The following is a 19,046-nucleotide window of genomic DNA, read 5'->3' on the forward strand; positions in this document are numbered from 1 at the left end:
CATTAACACTTGTGGGAAGAATATCAAAAATTTTGAAAAAAGAGGCGGTAGTGGGCGAAAGAGTCCCATATTTTGAGTAGACAAGAAAACGGGTGGGTGGGTCCTATGATCCGGGGAAGGAAGATGACCATCTTTTAAAGCAAGTAAAGTCCAGGAAGAAAGATTTCATTCCTTATACAAAGTGATAAGGAAGGAGATCAAAAGAAGGTGAGCAAAAAACTAGAACTGAAAGACAAAGAAGAAGATTAAGAAAATGTCAGGCTTTCCCTGTACTCTATGACTCAGGACTTCCTCACATAATTTGAATTTCTCTGACATTCCACATTTTTGAAACGGATCTTATAAAATATTTCACATTTTCCATGATCATCTCCATTTTAGGTATTTGGGGAATCCTCCTTAATAGACGAAATATTTTTATTATGTCAATGCCAATTGAATCAATGTTATTAGATGTCAATTCGAACTTTTTGGTATTTTCCGTTTCTTTGGATGATATGATGGGTCAATCATTTGCTTCATTAGTTCCAACAGTGGCAGCTGCAGAATCCGCTATTAGATCAGCCATTTTTGTTATTACTTTTCGAGTCCGAGGGACTATTGCTGTCAAATCTATAAATTGCATTCAAGGTTAAACATAACTAGAGGAGAGTGACCAAATACATATGAAGTTATCTTATCCTTTCTTTCTTTTCCTTTTTTTACTTGGCCACCGGGGGAGCACATCCTGTCGTAGGCAACTTCCCGTTCTGTTGCTGAAATATAGATACGGATAACCTTTCCCAGTGAGATTTAGTTCAACAGATATGCTGGATAGAAAGATGCTATTTGCTGCTATTCCATCTATTTGTGCATCAAGTCCGAAGAAGATCTCAATCTATAATGAAGAAATGATAGTAGCTCGTTGTTTTATAGGCTTTCTCATATTCAGTCGTAAGAGTTTAGGTAAGACTTTCAAAGTCACTCTCGACGGGAGAATAGAGTCTATTCAGGAAGAATCGCAGCAATTCTCCAATCCTAACGAAGTCATTCCTCCGGAATCGAATGAACAACAACGATTACTTAGGATCAGCTTGCGAATTTGCGGCACCGTAGTAGAATCATTACCAACGGCACGCTGTGCGCCTAAGTGCGAAAAGACAGTGCAAGCTTTGTTATGCCGAAACCTAAATGTAAAGTCAGCAACACTTCTAAATGCCACTTCTTCCCGTCGCATCCGTCTTCAGGACGATATAGTCACAGGTTTTCACTTCTCAGTGAGTGAAAGATTTGTCCCCGGGTGTACGTTGAAAGCTTCTATCGTAGAACTAATTCGAGAGGGCTTGGTAGTCTTAAGAAAGGTTCGGGTGGGGGGTTCCATTTGTTAAGAATAAAGAAGAGGAATAGAATCTAATTAAAGTGTTCATGCTAACAGAAGAGCGGATCCAATACACATACTTCTTTTTCTCATGAAAAACAAAAAGCAAGTACTTTAGGAATTTTTTTAAGTAATCTCGGCCAGATATATTTAAGCCTCCGACGGTTCCATATTTTGCCCCTGTTTTCTTCCAGAAGAAGCGGGAGCCTTAGTTAGATTAGATTGACATTTATGGGCGCTCAACCAGGTAACCTAACCATCAAGAACAAGTATCCACTTTGATTGCAGACTTCTTCGACTGAGCGCTTCATACTTTTCTAAGTTGGATCTACGGTCGGGCTACTACCAGGTGCGTATCGCAGAAGGAGACGAGCAAAAGACGACCTGTGTGCCTTTTTCTTTTTTTTTTTTAATTGTTTTTCATCTCCTCGGACAAGACCCTGTATAAGTCGACGTCTTAACCTGACTTCCTGAGCTCAGTTGATTGTTGAAGCAGTAGCTCTGGATCGAGAGCTGGATGCTTATCTTATTATAAAAAGGGGAAAGGCGTAGGCGTAGGCTAAAAGAAAGCATCTTCCTCTGGGCGTGAAGCGCTATGTTAGTGTTTCGTCCCCTACTTTATTTGTTTCCCCCTTTACTGAAAAGGTCAAATGGGTTCCCTCCTTACACAAACCAGATAAGGTTTCGAGTGTCCATCATGTTGATGGATCCTTTCTTGACGGTTTTCTAGTTTAGAGAAAATCTTTCATTCACGATTCAAACCAATCCGGATTCAGAGTCGACCATTTCTTCTGGCACTTGATCTGAACTTTTTTGACGGTTACGGTGCTTTGCCTCCTCTACTTTTTTTTTTGGTATACCACATCTATTGTTTTCATTTTCCCCGGCACGTCAAACTGTGATTGATTCCTCAACCAGCTTCTGTTCTGCCTTTATTTAATAGGAGGTTTTGAACCCCGAACACCATTATTTTTCTATGAGATGGGAACTAAGCTAATGCGCGAATTGGGTTTTTACTGGCTTCGGCTTTATTTATTAAAATAAGAAATCGCTTCTTCGTCGTCGCTTCCCAGATTTTTCAAATGAGCCAGCCCGGAATAAACAAAATTTTAACTATCTTCCCCGTCTCTCCATCAGAAATTCAAAGAAAGAAAGACTCGCAGGCAAACCCCTTATTCAAGGGGATGAATCAGGTGCAGGGGTTAGCTTCGGATTCGTATAGGTGATATGGGAAAGAGTATGTGGGGTTTTTTTACTTCCTTAGAGGAGAAGCCAATGAATTGTGTGATCGGTAAAGTGGGTAAACAGCTAGTGGCGTGTACCAAAGGTTATCTTGTGCGTCTGTTCGCAGGAGATGAAAAAGGCTTTGATTGTGTAATAGCTTCGTGCTTAGGTCCCTACTTCATTTTGTTTGATAAATTAAAATAGTGTCCATTGATACCTTATAGTGTTAGAGTGACCGTTTACACACCTTCACCTTCTCGGGCCAGTGTAGTGCCATTATGACAGTGAAACGATCAAAAGATGCCGATTAGAAAGGCAAGGCCTAATAAAAGAAATAAAAAAAAAAGGGGCTTCTCCAGCTCCACAAGAGCATTTTAAAAGAGCGCTCGGGAATAAAGCCTAATCAAAGCGGGCAAAGAGAAAGATCGTGTAACTTGACAGGTGCAGCCACGACGGCTTGTTCCTCAACCGCAGTAGCTCTTGTTCTTCTTCCTTCTCAGAGGTCGATTCAGCAGCTTCAGTGACCTCCATGGTTAGTCTTTGTATTGCAGGCCTGAGATGGATTCTTGTGGGCGGAGGGATAGCTTCGCTCCTGGGTTCCAGGGATGGCTCCATCTCGGTTGTGGATCTAATCAGCTCCATCAGACCGCCTGCCTCCACAGTGAAGCTTCCGGCCACTGCTTCGACAGCAGGACAGGAGTAGAAGTGAGTGCTTCAGGTGAATAAGCTTCGACGCTCTCAACCTGGTTTGGATCGTTTGACTATGGCTCCGCGTTCTTTACAATCATAAGCTCGATCACGAGGGTCCAAATCAGGGTCTCCATCTCGCCTTCTTAAATAAGTCCGGGCAAATCCACATTTTCAGAAGTGTTAGGTATAGCTCAGGAGATGGGATTGGATCCGGAATTCGAATTGGCTCTGCATCATCTGGAACTAAAAAAGCTTCGGGGTCTTGATTTCAATTAGAATCTGCATATGGAATTAGAACCCCATGATCGTGATTTGATCATCATTAGGTGGTTCGAAACCACGCCTTATCTTATGACGAAAGGGGAGAGACGGTTTAGGCTTGAGTGTGACATTGATGCTTCAAGTCAGTCCATGACAGAATGGTACAAAGGCAAGAAGGAAGACAGTGATCATTAGAAATGAACAAATGAGAAATGCGGCTCATTCCGTTTGTTTAAGGCAATTACAAAAAATCTGATGAGAGGAAGGGAGGGCAGGTATCATGTTCTATACATCGCACTGGGCCAGCCGCGCTATCTTTATCTTATTGTGCTCATCTCAATCTAACCCTCAGTTCGGGGCATCGGGGACGGGATCGTCATGCAATAACTTGATCCGTCTATGCGCTCCTGGCCTTCCCAGTTATCGGCCACAAGGGAATTGAAACTTCCTTCATTCAATGCTGCCTATCTTTCGCTAAATCTATGCCGGAGATTGGAGTGCTCGCTATTCTTATAGGTCCAGAGGAAAGAAAAAGCTTACCAAGAGAGAAAGAATAGAACCTTTACTTTCATTCATGTGGCACTCAATGATTCCGCCGAGAAGATTCGGGCACAAGACAAAAAGAGACGCTCAGTTAGATGGGGCAATTCACTCTTTCCTCATTCGAAAGCAAAGCTCAACATACGTTTTTTTAGTAGGATCTCAAGAGTGGAAGCATTCAGTGGAGCTTCAATCTCGTGCCACTTTGGCACACATATGCTTCCAAATGCGCTTTCATGTCCGGGCTGGGCTACGTGCATGATGTAATAGATATGGTTAGGTGCTTTGACGCTCGCAAACATTGAACTAAAGGAGGAACCCGAATCATGAAAGCATCGGGGCATAAGGAAAGGCCTGAAAGGGTAAGACCCTACCGAAAAGGGGAAAGGAACGAAGGCGACAGCATTGAAGGGACGACGGAAGGAAAAGAGACATCCATACAACAGGAGAAAGAAGGTCATATGGGGACGGATTTGCCTTTGCTCCAATAAAGTACTTATGCCAGGCATAACTCTCTCGCCAGACTGACGACTCGATCAAAAAAAAGCATTCAATCGATCTATCTACGTAAGAGTAGCTCATTCAATTTCCCTCGGTCAAGTCTTCGGTCGAGGAAATCTATATCGTCCCAGTTCATACGCGAAAGCCTAAGATCAACTCTATCTACCGGAGAAAGATAAAGATTTTTTAGCCATGCCCTCCTGGCTCATGCGGAAAGTCCGGGCTGTATGATACGAATAAAACGAAGAGTAGGGTTAACGACTCCTTTTCTTCCTTACAACTTTTTTTGGCCCGCTTCTGCTTCAATCGACTTCTCTTTTCCCATGCATGATTGAAAAGATTCCGTGCCGGACAATAAGATAAGAAGAAAATGTTTCCTTGAAAGGGGGATCTCTGGGAGGAGGAAAGAGAGAAGCTAACGGGCCTGTCTCTCAATCAAAGGAGAGTTTTAAAGTCGAAGCGGAGCAGAGAGGCGTTAGGGCTTAGCTTAGGAGCTTGAGGCAGATGAAGCAGTAGCGAAGTGCCATGTGGAAAGCTTAAGATAGAGAGAGGGGGAGGCAAGGGGAGAGAAAGCTGCAAGAGACTTCGGAAGAAATCAACCAGTTGAGGGCTAACTTCAAGCGCTGCACTTCAGAAAAGAAGATGTATGTGGGGCTGGGGCTGCCCTATATAGTCAAGCTGTTCTTAGAAAGTGATTGAATGGCTCGATTGCAAAAAATCGACATAAGCAGTTGAACCCTTTTAAGCCAATACACCAATATTCTCTCAGCTCGCCACCTTCTCAATTTAGGGAAGAGAGGAAAGGCAGGAAAGAAACTCGTATCCCGAATTTCAAGGAAAGAAAAGAGAGGCATAGCGGACATACTAATTCGTTCGCATAAGCAAACCTATCCAAGCATTCATTCCTCTTGAACGGGTAGACGACATAATACTCTAATCTCTTAGAATAGCTTGATCTATCTAAAAATCAGAGCTCCCAATGAGTTGCTTTTGCACCTCTTATGATGCTCCCCTCAAAAGCTTTGAAAAGGAGGGAAACCGGTCGGAAGGCCAGAAAGAGAATGCCCCATTAGGTTGCTCCCAAGTCGTATATATCAAATCAAAATCGTCACGTAAGTTGTGCGCATCGAGCTAAGCGACAAAAGGGAAATAGCGAGAAAACGGCCCCCCCACCCCACTATAGAGAGTAAGCTTTTTTTTGGCGAGCCTTGCTAGCTTCTTTCTCAGTATTCTCAAATGCCTCAATGAGTTCAGAATGGCTCTTCTTCTATTGTTTTTTGTTCCGGAGAAAGAAATGGATTCAGCGGATACAGGGAATGATGGGATTCTCTTGACAGAAGCCTAAGTGCATGACTCAAATAGTCTAATTATATCCAATAAATAGGTCTTTCCCTCCGTCAGACTCTGTGGAAGCCCCCCTTCTACCCCGCGGGACTCCTTGTTCGGATAAAGCCCTAGCCCTTGGCTTGGTACGCTGAGGTAGATGATTCACGACCGGTTTTGAGAAGTAGCCTAGCCGCCCAATCCCTTGCCCTGAAAGGAAGCAGGCGCAAATCGGTTTGGCAACTGTCCAAGCTAAAGATTTGACTGTCGGAACATGAGTTTTATTTGCATCTTAGAAGTCAGAATTTTGAAACTCAGCTTGTGCTTCGACGCACACTCATTAGGATTGACAGGCTCGTTTTATCCTCTTTTCCGCTTTAGCTGGAGTTTGACTAACCTGGATTTTCGGAATACGGAATAAATAACCTGACTGTCCGTATTTCAAAATATCTTTGAAAAGATGTTGAATGCTTGAAAGGAATGAAAATAGTGACAGGGGTTCCCGGGCTTTGCTTACTCTTTTGGATTTTCTTGGCTGATTTGCGGATATCGAGGAAAAGAGTTCGATAGGACTTGTCATCAACACTCAATCTTAGAGTAGAGCGATGGAAGTCCGTCTTTTGCGTTAGGAATCGTCTCTTTTGCTCTGGACCGGATATTGGATCTCTTTCTACCAAATCTGCTCCTACTGGCTGCTGCCTGTCCTTAACCTTAACTTAAAGAGCTCAAGTCTTTTACTCGACAAGTTTATGCAAAGAAAGGGGCTTTTCACTCGCAATATAGATCGTGCTTATTCTGGAGTTTCAAACTCTTCAAATTGACATCAATCCATCACGGGTGAAAGCTCTATCTGGTCAACTAAAGCTAGTGTACTGACTTGCTTTAAACTTCTTCCTTCATGATTCGTGGTTCTTAGGAAAGAAAAAAAGTATGGGTCTCCTAAAGAATCCAAATTCCGGCTTTTTTGAATGATTGACGATCGGAATCATATATAAAACTATAGTGGAGAGAAATTCAGCCGCAAAGACAGGCCATAAACAGCAGTTGAAAATCGAACCCGCCTTGAGTAGGGGCTTTCCAAACAAGCATCCCGGGGAGCTTTTGCTTTTGGCTTTAAGGACAGAGAGGGGCAGGTAGAGAGGTGGCGATGAGGGAAGGGACGAAGCTAGCAGTTCATAAACCTACGGAAAGCGAGGAGAAGAGGAGTTTGAAACTTTTGTTTTGGTTGCTTGCTATGTTGATTGATTGTTCTAGTTTACGGTTTTACAAAAAAGATCTTGGTTACTGGAAGAGCCGGGGTCCGGTATCAAGACCAAAGGACATAGGACCAGTGACCAGCTGCTGACTTAGAAGCTGACTTGCTTGTCTTCCAGTTCCAGTTTACGCTTTCGGTTGTTGCGGGTGAAATGGCAGTTTCGATGGTTCCTGACGGGTAGGATTTCTCGAAGCCTATCAACTTGTGGAGAAAGGCGAATGATGAAGTTACGGTGGATGGCTTGGAAGCAGATTATGAAGCGTATTTTGAAGCCGCAGACTCGGAAACTTTATAATCGGACTTATCTGCAGATTTATACTTTTTTTTTGCCTTTCCACCAGGGGTTGAAACCACGAAAGAAGAAATGATGGATTGGAAGCGCTTCGTTTCAGATCTTGGAATGTTCAGATTTGATCGCTGACACTAAGACTACAAAGGCTTATGAATCGGGACAAGTAACTATTTTTGAATCGGAACCAACCACCACTCCTTTCTGGTCCGGCTCTCGAAGAGTTGAGCGGGCGCTGGCCAGCAACTTCCGTGCCTGAGAATGGAAGAGGACTCAAGCACGGACTTCGTACCTCATCCAGCCTCAACACCCTTCGCGAGTTGGTCAGACAGAATTGGACAAAGAAAAGAGAGTGCTCAACCGGAACAACGTCAAAGCATAGAGTTCTGCTCCTTTCGGTCGAACCCGCCGGAAAGAAAGACGACCTTACCTTTTTCGTAGATAGTCTCAGTGAGAGCTACTTTATGTAGTATCCCCCGTTGACTGACCTTCTTTTGTAGATAGAATCTTCAATGAGTGGAAAGGACTCCCCGCAGTACGAGCCTCGTATAGAGCCGCGCCTCTGTGATATGATGAGAGGATCAGGGCCCTCTTTTCTTTTCTTTTCCGCACCAACCCTGATTAGAAAATCGGGTGTATAGCTCAGTTGGTAGAGCATTGGGCTTTTAACCTAATGGTCGCAGGTTCAAGTCCTGCTATACCCCCCCCAAAAAAACCACTCGTAAGGATGCATAGTAGCGTTCAAAGAGCACTCTTTGGCCTTGAGACTCGCCCCTTTCTCATCAACATCTCGACTTCGCTCGTTGGGTGAGGTCAGGAGTAGTTTCAGACTGGCTCGGTCATCGATAGGCCGGCCTTCCCCTTCCCCTTATTCATTGGATAGGGTGCGGGGGAGAGTCAAGTCAAGCACTAGTTAGTTGAGGTGGGACGCACCAAAGCAGCGTTCGTTGTACTAGCGCCTTCTTTTGAAGCTAAACAGAGGCTCGAAAGACGGAGTACGTCCGAAGGAAGTCGTTGGCTGCCTTTTTCTAGTGCGCAAGTACCACCGGATTCTTAAACAAATTTCCCATCTCTTGGACTAAACGCATGAAAGCCAAGCTTCAGTTATCGGCTTAAGATGCTAATGTGATAATGTCAGATAATGGGCTTCTCATCTCAAATGGAAAATTTTTTTCGAAATGAATCCCCTACCTAACAGACTTTTTACAAGCTCACGGGTCAGGATTGCTTAGTGAACTTGATCAAGCGGTGCCCTCGAACTCTATTTTTCCAGAAGCCTCCCCCCGATCCTAATGAGCCAGCTCCAGAAGAAAGGGCAGTCCTAATATCGACAGTTCTAGCCCTTCAAGTTTCCATGAGAGTTTTCTTTGCTGTGGAATGGTTTTCTTGCTTCTACCTTTACCTTGGATGGTAAGGTCCTCCCCTCCTGATAAACGCCTAAATGTACATATTTTATACATATTAATCTTGTATTAGTTGTGTATATTTTAATGAATTGATGCCCGTTTATGTGTAATTTGGTTATTTCGATTGTCGCGAGATCTTAAAAAGAGCCAAACGAAGCTCAAAAATGCAAATTTGATGAATTCAACACCAAAAACTGCATTTTTGGGGGTCCAAGTAATCGTATCGTTATCGTAGCTTATCACTATTCATCTCAGCGGGCATTTGGTCATGAGCTTCACAGGCTCCATGCGCCCTGCAGGTGCCCGTGAGGTTTGCTCGGAATTTCACAACCCCCGGTGACGTGAGCGTAACCAATGTAGCGAAAACACTGATAGCACCCGGCATATTTTCCGGGCGAAACGACGCTGAGCTTCACGGCTCCATGCGCCCGCATGGACCGACTGTGATATATTTCGGGCTAAACTTTTAGGGCAATGGGGAGGTGTTTTTGGAAGAGGCTTTTGGGGGGAGTTCTTGGAGCTGACTTCCACCAGTTCAAAGGAAGCAAGATTACACGATTTGGAGAAGGGGAATCAAAGGAGAAGCTTGGTTTGGCCGCATCTTCATCGATCTCTTCTTTGGGTGCTTGTAGACGACAAGGGAAGCCACCCCGTTCGCGGCGTCCGTGGAAGCTTTCCACCTCACTTGGCTTGTCATCTCACTTCTATTGTTTAAGGGAGTTTTCTTATGCCATTTGTAGTTGTTTTCATGGACCTATTATTTGTATTTGTTTGCATGGACGAGTAGACCCCAAGGTCACCGGATGCCGGTGAACCTTGGGGTGAACTTGTGTATTTGGATGATCTAGTTTTGTTTATTGCAATTGTTGTGTGTTTGTGATTCATTCTTGGTGCATTCAATGTGTTGCTTACATGAGAACTCTATAAACCAACTCCTAGGTTGTACTTGGTAGCGTGACCATCGCCCTTGTACTAGACACACCAAGTTTGAAAGGGATTCATGTACGAATACGCCGTGACCATCGGGTATTTTGTACCCCTCCAACATTAGGGCTAGACCAAGTCGTGTTCCGGCTCTAATTAGGGATTTCCCCCTTTGTTAATGCAATCGTATGAGGATTTGATCAGAAGAAATTCCGTATCAATACTTATACCGGATTAGGGGTCATTGTCGTGACCATCGGGTTGATCTAATTTAGGAAATCTCTAGGTCCAAAACCCTTCAATTGCTATGACATTCTTATCATCCTTTTGCACTTTAGTAACCCCTAGGGAATCCATGATCCGTGACCATTTCTTTTCCCGATTTTATATCCCCTACCTTATCATAGACTCCATTTGTAGTTCTTTTTATTTCAAGTAATAGATTAGAGAAACCCTTTGAATCATCTCGCCAGACAATACGCAAAAGAGGAAGTATGAGTAGATTCTTGGGCCTGTGGAATACGACCCTCTCGTGCGATTAGGAAAGCCATCATTTATCTCATTTCTCTCCTTGGTGCTCTCTAGTGGGATCCCAAGGCGTGATAGGTGTTCAACGGCCAACTTTTCGGCCCCCCGCTTATCTTTTATCTCCAAGTCGAACTCCTGAAGCAAAAGTACCCACCGGATTTGACGAGGTTTTGCATCCTGCTTGCTCAAAAGATATTTTATAGTGGAATGGTCGGTGCACACGATCACCTTTGATAACACTAAATATGATCAGAACGTGTCAAATGCAAAAACCACAGCTAGCATCTCCTTCTCGGTGGTAGTATAATTCTCTTGAGCACCATTCAATGTCTTGCTTGCATAGTATATAGGGTGGAAATGACCCCCTCGACGTTGCCCAAGAGCGCCCTACTGCTGAAGTCACTATCATCACACATGAGTTCAAAAGGGTAAATTCCAATCGGGGCACACGATAATCGGAGCTTCAACAAGTTTTTTTCTTGAGGGTGAGGAAAGCGAGTCATACACTCATCACTAAACTCAAATGTAGTGTCCTTCTCTAGGAGTTTTGTAAGTGGTTAGGCGATTAATGAAAAATCCTTGACGAACCATCTGTAAAAACCTGCATGTCCCAAAAAACTCCTAATGGCCTTCACTGACGTTGGGGGAGGCAGTTGTTCGATAGTGGAAACCTTGGCCTTATCTACCTCAATTCCCTATTGTGATATCTTATGGCCAAGCACAATATCTTCCTTGACCATAAAATAACACTTTTCCCAGCTGAGAACCAAGTTGGTTTCCTCACATCTGGCTAAGACCCGCTCTAGACTTTTGAGGCAGAGGTCAAAAGAATCACCGAAAACCGAGAAATCATCCATGAAAACCTCCATGATATCTTCCACTAGATCATCAAATATAGCCATCATACATCGCTGGAAGGTGGTTGGCGCATTACATAGTCCGAAAGGCATACAGCGGTAAGCAAAAGTACCATAAGGGCATGTGAAAGTTGTCTTCTGCTGGTCTTCTGGGAGATGGGGATTTGAAAGTACCTGTAGAGACCATCCAAGAAACAGTAATATGAGTGCCCCGCTAGTCGTTCAAGCATTTGGTCAATGAAAGGTAGAGGGAAATGATCTTTTCTAGTAGCGTCATTGAGTTTTCTATAGTTTATGTACACCCGCCATCCTGTGACCGTTCTAGTGGGGACTAATTCATTCTTTTCATTAGTAACCACCATCATTCCTCCTTTTTTCGACACTACTTGCACTGGGCTCACCCACTCACTGTTAGAGATAGGGTAGATGATGCCTGCATCAAGAAGTTTGATCACCTCGCTGCGCACTACTTCTTTCATTTTAGGGTTGAGCCGTCTCTGGGGTATAGCTGTCGGCCTATGATTATCTTCCATGAGAATCTTGTGTGTACATAAGGAAGGGCTAATTCCTTTAATATCTGAAATCTTCCACGCAATTGCTTTTTTGTACTTCTTTAACACACTCAGAAGGTCGAATTTTTACTTAGGGGTCAGATCTGAGGCAATGATGATTGGAAGTTTTCATCCCTCTACCAGAAATGCATACTCCAGGTGTTCGGGAAGCTGCTTTAGTTCTAATTTTGGTGGTTCCTCAATTGATGATTTTAATCGCCCAAACTTCCCGAGATCAATATCCTCGAACCATCTACACTCATCTTCCGTGGAGCTACCACTATCCATGCACTCTTCCATAACGTGAATCTCACATCCGGATGACCCTGAGTCACTTCCCACCATAAGATCTATTTCCTCTTCATTTTTTGTTGAACTAGTACATGCAGAGTCATTGGACTTGTTCCTTTCTTCCCTCATGGGTGGGCATGGAGGGAGGTCAGGGTGGAGTAAGCTCAACTCATCGGCAACACACTGTCGGACTTCATATAATGCGTGAATAGGTCCTGTATATCATGTTCTCCCAGGGGTACGGTTCTAGCCACATTGTAACGCTCAGACCATCTCCAACTATCAAGAATGTGTGTACTCATTATTCCTTCCAGTTCAAATGCCGCTAGAGATTCAAGTGGGAAATTCGAGTACGGGATCTGCAGACAGGAAGTGTCACCCCAACCGCTAGCTGCAGCCACGATTATAGTGGATAATGAATAACCAGGAAATGTTAAACAAAGAGAAATATTTAAAGCAGAAAATAATTTCAAATAGATAGAATGTATATACAAAAAGTAATAAAAAGAAAAAATGTGCAAAATAAAAGAAACAATGGCTAAATCAATAAGCTCTAAGTTTTCCGAGTATTCCATGTGTGTCGCTGGCAACGGCGCTAAAAACTTGATGTACGATCCGCAAGCGCATGGAGTGGTCAAGTAATAACTCTCGTGCGAGCACGAGAGGGTCGTATTCCCTGGGCCTAAGGATCTACACTTACTTCCTCTTCGCGTATTGTCTAGCCGAAAGATTCGAAGGGGTTCTCTAAACTATTAATTAAAATGAAAGAACTACAAGTGGAGTCTAAAACAAGGCAAGGCTATAAAATTAGGGGAATGAAATGGTCACGGATGTGGATTCCCTAGGGGCTACTAAAGTGTAAAGGATGCCAAGAATGTCATGCAGTTGAACGTTTGGACCTAGAGATTTCCTAAATTAGATCAACCCGATGGTTACGGCAATTGACCCCAAATCCGTTATAAGTATTGATACGGAATTTCTTCCAATCAAATCCTCATATGATTGCATTAACAAGGAAGAAATCTCTAATTAGAGCCGGAACTCAACTTGGTCTAGCCTTAATGCTGGAGGGGTACAAAATACCCGATGGTCACGGCGTATTCATACATGAATCCCTTCCAAACTTGGTGTGTCTACTACAAGGGCGATGGTCATGCTACCAAGTACAACCTAGGAGTTGGTTTACAGAGTTCTCAAGTAAGCAACATATCAAATGCACAAAGAATGAATCACAAACACACAACAATTACAATAGACAAAATTAGAAATCCAAATACACAAGTTCACCCCAAGGTTAACCGGCATCCGGTGACCTTGGGGTCTACTCGTCCATGCAAACAAATACAAACAATAGGTCCATGAAAACAACTACAAATGGCATAAGAAAACTCCCTCAACAATAGAAGTGAAATGACAAGCCAAGTTAGGTGGAAAGCTTCCACGGACGCCGCGATCGGGGAGGCTTCCCTCGTCGTCTACAAGCTCCCAAAGAAGAGATTGATGAAGATCTAGTCAAACCAAGCTTCTCCCTTTGATTCCCCTTTGCCAAAACATGTGATCTTGCCTCCCCTGAACTAGTGGAAGTCGGCTCTAAGAACTCCCCAAAAAGCTTTCTCCCAAAAAACGTTCTCCCTTTTACCCAAGAAATTCAGTCTAATATATACCCCGTCAGGTCCATACGGGCTCCATGCGGGCGCATGGAGCTCATGAAGCTCACTGCCATTTTACCCCAAAAAGGTGTCGGTGCTACAGTATTCAGCTACAGTATTTCCCTGTAGTACTGAGAGTTGTAACTTTCCAGCAAACCTCAGGGGCACTCATGTGGGCGCATGGACCCCGTGAAGCTCACAGCCGAATGCCTCGTAGTATGAATAGTGACTCCGCTACAGTACTGAACCCCCAAAAATGACGTTTTTGTTGTCGAATTTGTCCAATTTGCATTTTTGAGTTCTTTCGGCTCTTTTAGGATCTTCAACACCGAAATGACCAATTTAGACTTAAACGGGCATCAATTCATTAAAATATACACAAATAATACAAGATTAATACATATAAAATACGTACATTTAGGTGTTTATCAATTTTTAAAGAAAAACTCCTTTGAAGAGATGAAGAGAGCTCCTCTGCAGTGATTCGCACGGGCGTGCGGAAATTACCCACGCCCGTGCAATTTTCACAAGGTTGCCCCTTGGGGCGATTCCACGCCGCTGTGTGCTTTCGGGAAAATCTGCCAATCTCTGCAGGAATTCACACGCCCGTGCAGAAATTACCCACGGAACGTGCGATGATTGCATGGTCGTTCACAGGGCCGAGTCCACGCCCTTGTGCCTTCTCTGGATGAGCTCGCAATACAAAACCATGGCCATGTGTTAATTCCACATGCCCGTGTGTTTTCTCTGGTTGCCTTAGACAATTCTACAGGCTCTGCAGAAAATTTCTGAACATGTTTACACACTCAGAGCCTGCCCTATTATGCATGTTTTACCAGTGAAAAACATGAGAAATAGCTCAAACGACCAAAACTTCACCAAACTGACATGAAAACACACGATGAACTTGAAAACCCACGATAAAATCACAGCAGAAATATAAAATATCAAGACACCAACACTCAACAATTTATTCAAGCAAAACTAAACTACCAAATTAACAAAATAGTAAACACTTAGGTTGCCTCCCAAAAAGCGCTTGTTTAGCGTCACTTACCTTGACGTACCTTATCTTACCTCACGGGGGCTTATAGATGAAAGTTTCCCTCTTACCCATGGCTTGGAAACATGATGAGCAAAATCTCTTGAGGGTAGAGGGTGAATTGTTGGGCTTGGGACTGCCTAACAATGATTCACCTAGTTTGTTCGGTTCACGGACGTCTCCAACAGCCTTGGAGTGTTTCCGGTGGCGTTTCCTAGCCCTCTTCAATTTCCGGAGCACCTTCTTCAAGATCCCAGGGGTAGATGGTACTTCTCCCATCGAACCAAGCATCATGATCTCTTCATTGTCCTCCTCTTGGTCTAACAAGCCTTCGTATGGATCCGGATTGAACATTTCTTACATGTATTCATCAACAATATCATCAGTAGAGTCCAAAAAATACAAAGTGTTATCAAAATCAAGAGAATGCCGCATGGCTTCAGCAAGGCGGTATGTGAGCTTATCATCTCCAATTCTCAAAGTTAGCTCTCTGCCGTCGATGCCAATCAATGCTTTGGAAGTCCGCAAAAATGGCCTTCCAAGTATCAAGGGTACATCCACATCCTCATCGACGTCTAGCACTACGAAGTCAACCGGAAAAATATACTTGTCCACCATGACAAGCACGTCCTAGATAATGCTTCTCGGATGTCTCAGCGTTCGGTCCGCTAGTTGTAAAGTCATCCGAGTAGGTCTAGGCTCGCCCAAGCCTAGATTTTGAAAGAAGGTGTATGGCATGACGTTGATGCTAGTCCTTGAGTCCGCCAATGCCATTTCTTCACCTAGATTGCCAATATTACATGGAATGATGAAGCTTCTCGGGTCTTTCTTCTTGTTCAGCATGTTCTTTTGCAAGACCGCCGAGCAAGACACATCTAAGATCACTGAAGCACTCCCTTCCAACTTTCTCTTGTTGGTCAACAAGTCTTTCAAGAATTTTGCATACTTAGGCATTTGGGCCAATGCCTCAACAAAAGGAATATTGATGTGGAGTTGCTTGAAGAAACTCAGGAACTTCTTGTACTGTTCACCCCCTTGGTCATTCTTCAATCTAGATGGATAAGGGATCCTTGGCTTGAATGGTGGGGGTGCCATCTCCTTCTCTTTGCTTGTTCCCTCTTCAAAATATATAACCTCGGGTGCATGTTCATTTAGCTTCTCACTCGGAAGCCTACCGTATACCTCACGACCACTTCTCAACCTTTACATGCTCTCTAGGGTTGGTCTCGGTATTGCTCATCAAACTTCCATGTGGCCTTTCCGATAAGGACTTCGCAATCTGCCCCACTTGATTTTCAAGATTATGTAAGGAGGTGGTATGATTGTGAAGTGTAGCCTCAACTGATTCAAACCTTGTATTTGATGATAGCACAAACTTAGTCAAGGCCTTCTCCAAATCGGTCATTCGGGTCTCCAAACCTGAAACTCTGTTTTCCACATTTTGGCCTTGTTGTTGGAAACCCGGTGGCCCCATGGCCTTTTGTGGACCTTGGTTGCTCCACGAGAAATTGGGATGATTCTTCCAACCCTGATTATAGGTTTTGTTATATGGTTTCCCTTGAGTCCTCAAGCCATTGCCTACAAAATTGATGTTCTCAACCGAAGATGCATCACCAATAGATATCGGGCAATCGGAGAGAGCATGTCCTCCACCACACCCGGTGCAAGTAATCACGGCCGCTACTCTGTTTGAAGTTAGAAGATCTAACTTCTTACTCAATGATTCCACTTGCGCCGCCAACGAAGTCACTGCATCTATCTCATGGAGACATGCCAGCTTTTTCTTCTCTCTGGCATTGCATTGGTAGTTGTTTATCCCCATTTCTTCAATTAATTGACATGCCTCACCGGGGGTCTTGCTACCTAAGGTACCTCCCGCTGCAGCGTCAAAGAGTTGCTTTGTACTTGGATTCAGACCGTTGTAAAAGGTCTGAACAATCATCCACTCTGGGAATCTATGTTGCGGGCACTTTCTCAGGAGCTCCTTGAACCTTTCCTACCTCTCGAATGGAGACTCCAATTCCAATTGTACAAAGGATGAGATCTTATTCCTAAGCTTTGCAGATTTTCCCGGAGGAAAATAACGGGCAAGAAAAGCTTCTACCATCTCCTCCCATGTGGTAATTGATGCTCTAGTTAATGAGTGTAGCCACTGCTTCGCTATCCCTTTCTTGGAAAATGGGAAGGCTCTCATCTGTCACCCCGTTTATCTTCAGTATATCACACACCTCGAGAAAGTTCTCTATATGCATGTTCGGATCCTCATCGGCCAAACCATTAAACTATGCGGATTGCTACAAATGTGAATGAATGCCGGCTTCATCTCGAAGTTCTTAGCTGTAATCTAGGGACGCACAATGCTCGATTGTGTCTCTAATGCTGAAGGTCTGGCATAATCGTATAATGTCTGTTGCTGCTCATTCTGTTCTGCGATGTTTTCAGATTCTTCTACTTCCAAATCTGCTAGATTAGACTGTTCTTGCACAGGTTCTTTCCCTTTTCTTCTCAGTATAAGTTCGAGCTCAGGATCTCCTTCAATCAGTATGGAGGGGTTCCCTCTGGTCAAAACCTGGAGTTGCACCCAAAAAGAAAGAAAAAGAAATCAGAACGATGATAGAATAAGAAAATATGGAATAGAATGAATAAATGAATAGCTAAGAAAACAAAGTACAAAGTATCTCTAAACGCCTACTCCCAGGCAACAGCGCCAAAAACTTGACATGTCCGTATATGCGTGTAAACCGCAACTGCACGGGTGTCAAAGTAATAATCCCAAATGAGTGGGTATTGTATCCACAGAGAGTAGGGAATAAAGACACTTACGTTGTTTCTTAACTAATGTGGAAGATGAATAGTGATATGTGTGATAAGATTCAATTCTCAAAAGTTAAAACAACAAGAAATAGAGCACAAGTAAAGGTGAAGGTAAGGCAATCGATAAAAATGGGGTACCCGGATATTGTTTCGCCTAGGACAATCGTTTCAAGTGCAAGAAACCTCTATTATGCTTCCTAATTAATGCAATAGTGAGTCGTGGAAATCTTTAATTGCATAGTCCTTAATCTAAGGTCAACCATACCTAACTCTATACATGTCCGGAGGAGAAATCGAACAATCTCAACACCTCGCACTCGTATAGAATTGCAATGAGATCTAGGGATTCCAAATGATAAACCCTATTCCTATGTATAGACCTAACCCTTTGGTCAAGGTGAAAGATCCCTAGCCACAATTAAGCCCTAGATGCTAAAATCACTTCAATGCTTCACTCCGTTGCACTCGCAACTAAGCCCCAACGAAAGGTCATCCCTTAGCCCATTCACTCTAATATGTCCGTAAAGAACTCTTGGAATGTGTAGGTAGGATATATCACACCGGAGGGAAAAGGGGACGCTCCACTATCTCTCGACTCACCCTCTCAACCCTCTCCAATCTAGCTTTGTCTAACTCTCATGGTGTGTCACTCACTCAGAAGAGTTACTAAGAAGAACTCTCAATCCTAGTGTCACTCTAGGGGAGTATTCATACAATCAAGCATAAAAGATTGTAACTCACAATAAACATCAATTAATTAAAAGCATCATAAAGAGGTTTAATGAAATGATTACATCCTAGGGTTCACAAATACCCAAGTACCCACCAGGGGTTTAGCTCTCCATGGAGCTAGATACAATCAATGAAATCGAATATAAAAACAAAGCATCCATAGAAAAACTTCCTCGTTAGTCATGGCGATGGTCTTATGGAGAATCCTCTACTCGTCACAAGGGTCCCTTTGTCCGGCCTAGGATACACCTCGCCAAATCGGTGCCGAAGAATGCTCTCCCACTAACCTTCTTCCAAACGGCTCGCGATGTCGGAGCCGTAGAACCTCTCCAAAGCCCTAGCCAATACCTCTCAAAACCCTAGCCGTATGCCTCTCTCAAGTTGTGGAAAAGATGGAGAAAAGAATGCTGAAATAGGGGCTGAAATCGGCTTTTAAAGGGCTGGAATCGGGATTTCACACGCCCATGTGGGCACCCCTGTGAATTTTTCACACGAGCGTGTGGAATTTCCACATGCCCGTGTGGATTCTCTATTTTCCTGTTTTCTCGGCTGGCTATGAACAGTGCTGGTACAGTATTCTTGCTACAGTTTTCCCTACAATACCCTACTACAGTACTGGCCCGAAAATACTCCCGAATCCATGCTTTTATCGAGGTAACGCAAATGGGCACATGTTTACGTCATGGATCACTTTGCTTCTTCAATAACGGACATGTTGGTGGAGATCTTGTTCTATCTGCATAAGTCAGAATACTTGAATGTGACTGTCCTTGTGCCCCTCCAAACAGTTGTGCTAACTCGAATACGAGGAG

At 43.7% G+C, this 19,046-nt stretch overlaps 1 protein-coding gene and 2 non-coding genes across 3 annotated transcripts; all 3 read left to right on the forward strand.

The window, feature by feature from the left end:
• The first annotated feature begins 500 nt into the window (after nt 1-500).
• Nucleotides 501-1,429, forward strand: LOC120256201 (ATP synthase protein MI25). The gene is made up of 2 exons (XM_039263939.1): nt 501-630; nt 787-1,429. Exons 1-2 carry the CDS (start codon nt 501-503, stop codon nt 1,365-1,367), a joined length of 711 nt encoding a protein of 236 aa, XP_039119873.1. The 3' UTR covers nt 1,368-1,429.
• Nucleotides 1,430-8,071: 6,642 nt separating this feature from the next.
• Nucleotides 8,072-8,144, forward strand: TRNAK-UUU. The gene has a single exon. It is a non-coding gene; the product is annotated as a tRNA-Lys (tRNA).
• Nucleotides 8,145-16,640: 8,496 nt separating this feature from the next.
• Nucleotides 16,641-16,747, forward strand: LOC120256205. Its single transcript, XR_005535231.1, has one exon. It is a non-coding gene; the product is annotated as a small nucleolar RNA R71 (small nucleolar RNA).
• The last annotated feature ends 2,299 nt before the right edge of the window (nt 16,748-19,046 follow it).

This window comes from Dioscorea cayenensis, unplaced genomic scaffold (assembly GCF_009730915.1).
Source record: "Dioscorea cayenensis subsp. rotundata cultivar TDr96_F1 unplaced genomic scaffold, TDr96_F1_v2_PseudoChromosome.rev07_lg8_w22 25.fasta BLBR01001337.1, whole genome shotgun sequence".
NCBI lineage: Eukaryota > Viridiplantae > Streptophyta > Magnoliopsida > Dioscoreales > Dioscoreaceae > Dioscorea > Dioscorea cayenensis.

Excerpts from the sequence above, each read along its gene's own strand:
- LOC120256201 (XM_039263939.1), top strand. The coding sequence starts at position 501 with ATGGGTCAATCATTTGCTTCATTAGTTCCAACAGTGGCAGCTGCAGAA. Across the intron at positions 631-786 it reads ATCTATAAATTGCATTCAAG|TGAGATTTAGTTCAACAGAT; the intron begins GTTAAACATAAC and ends AACCTTTCCCAG.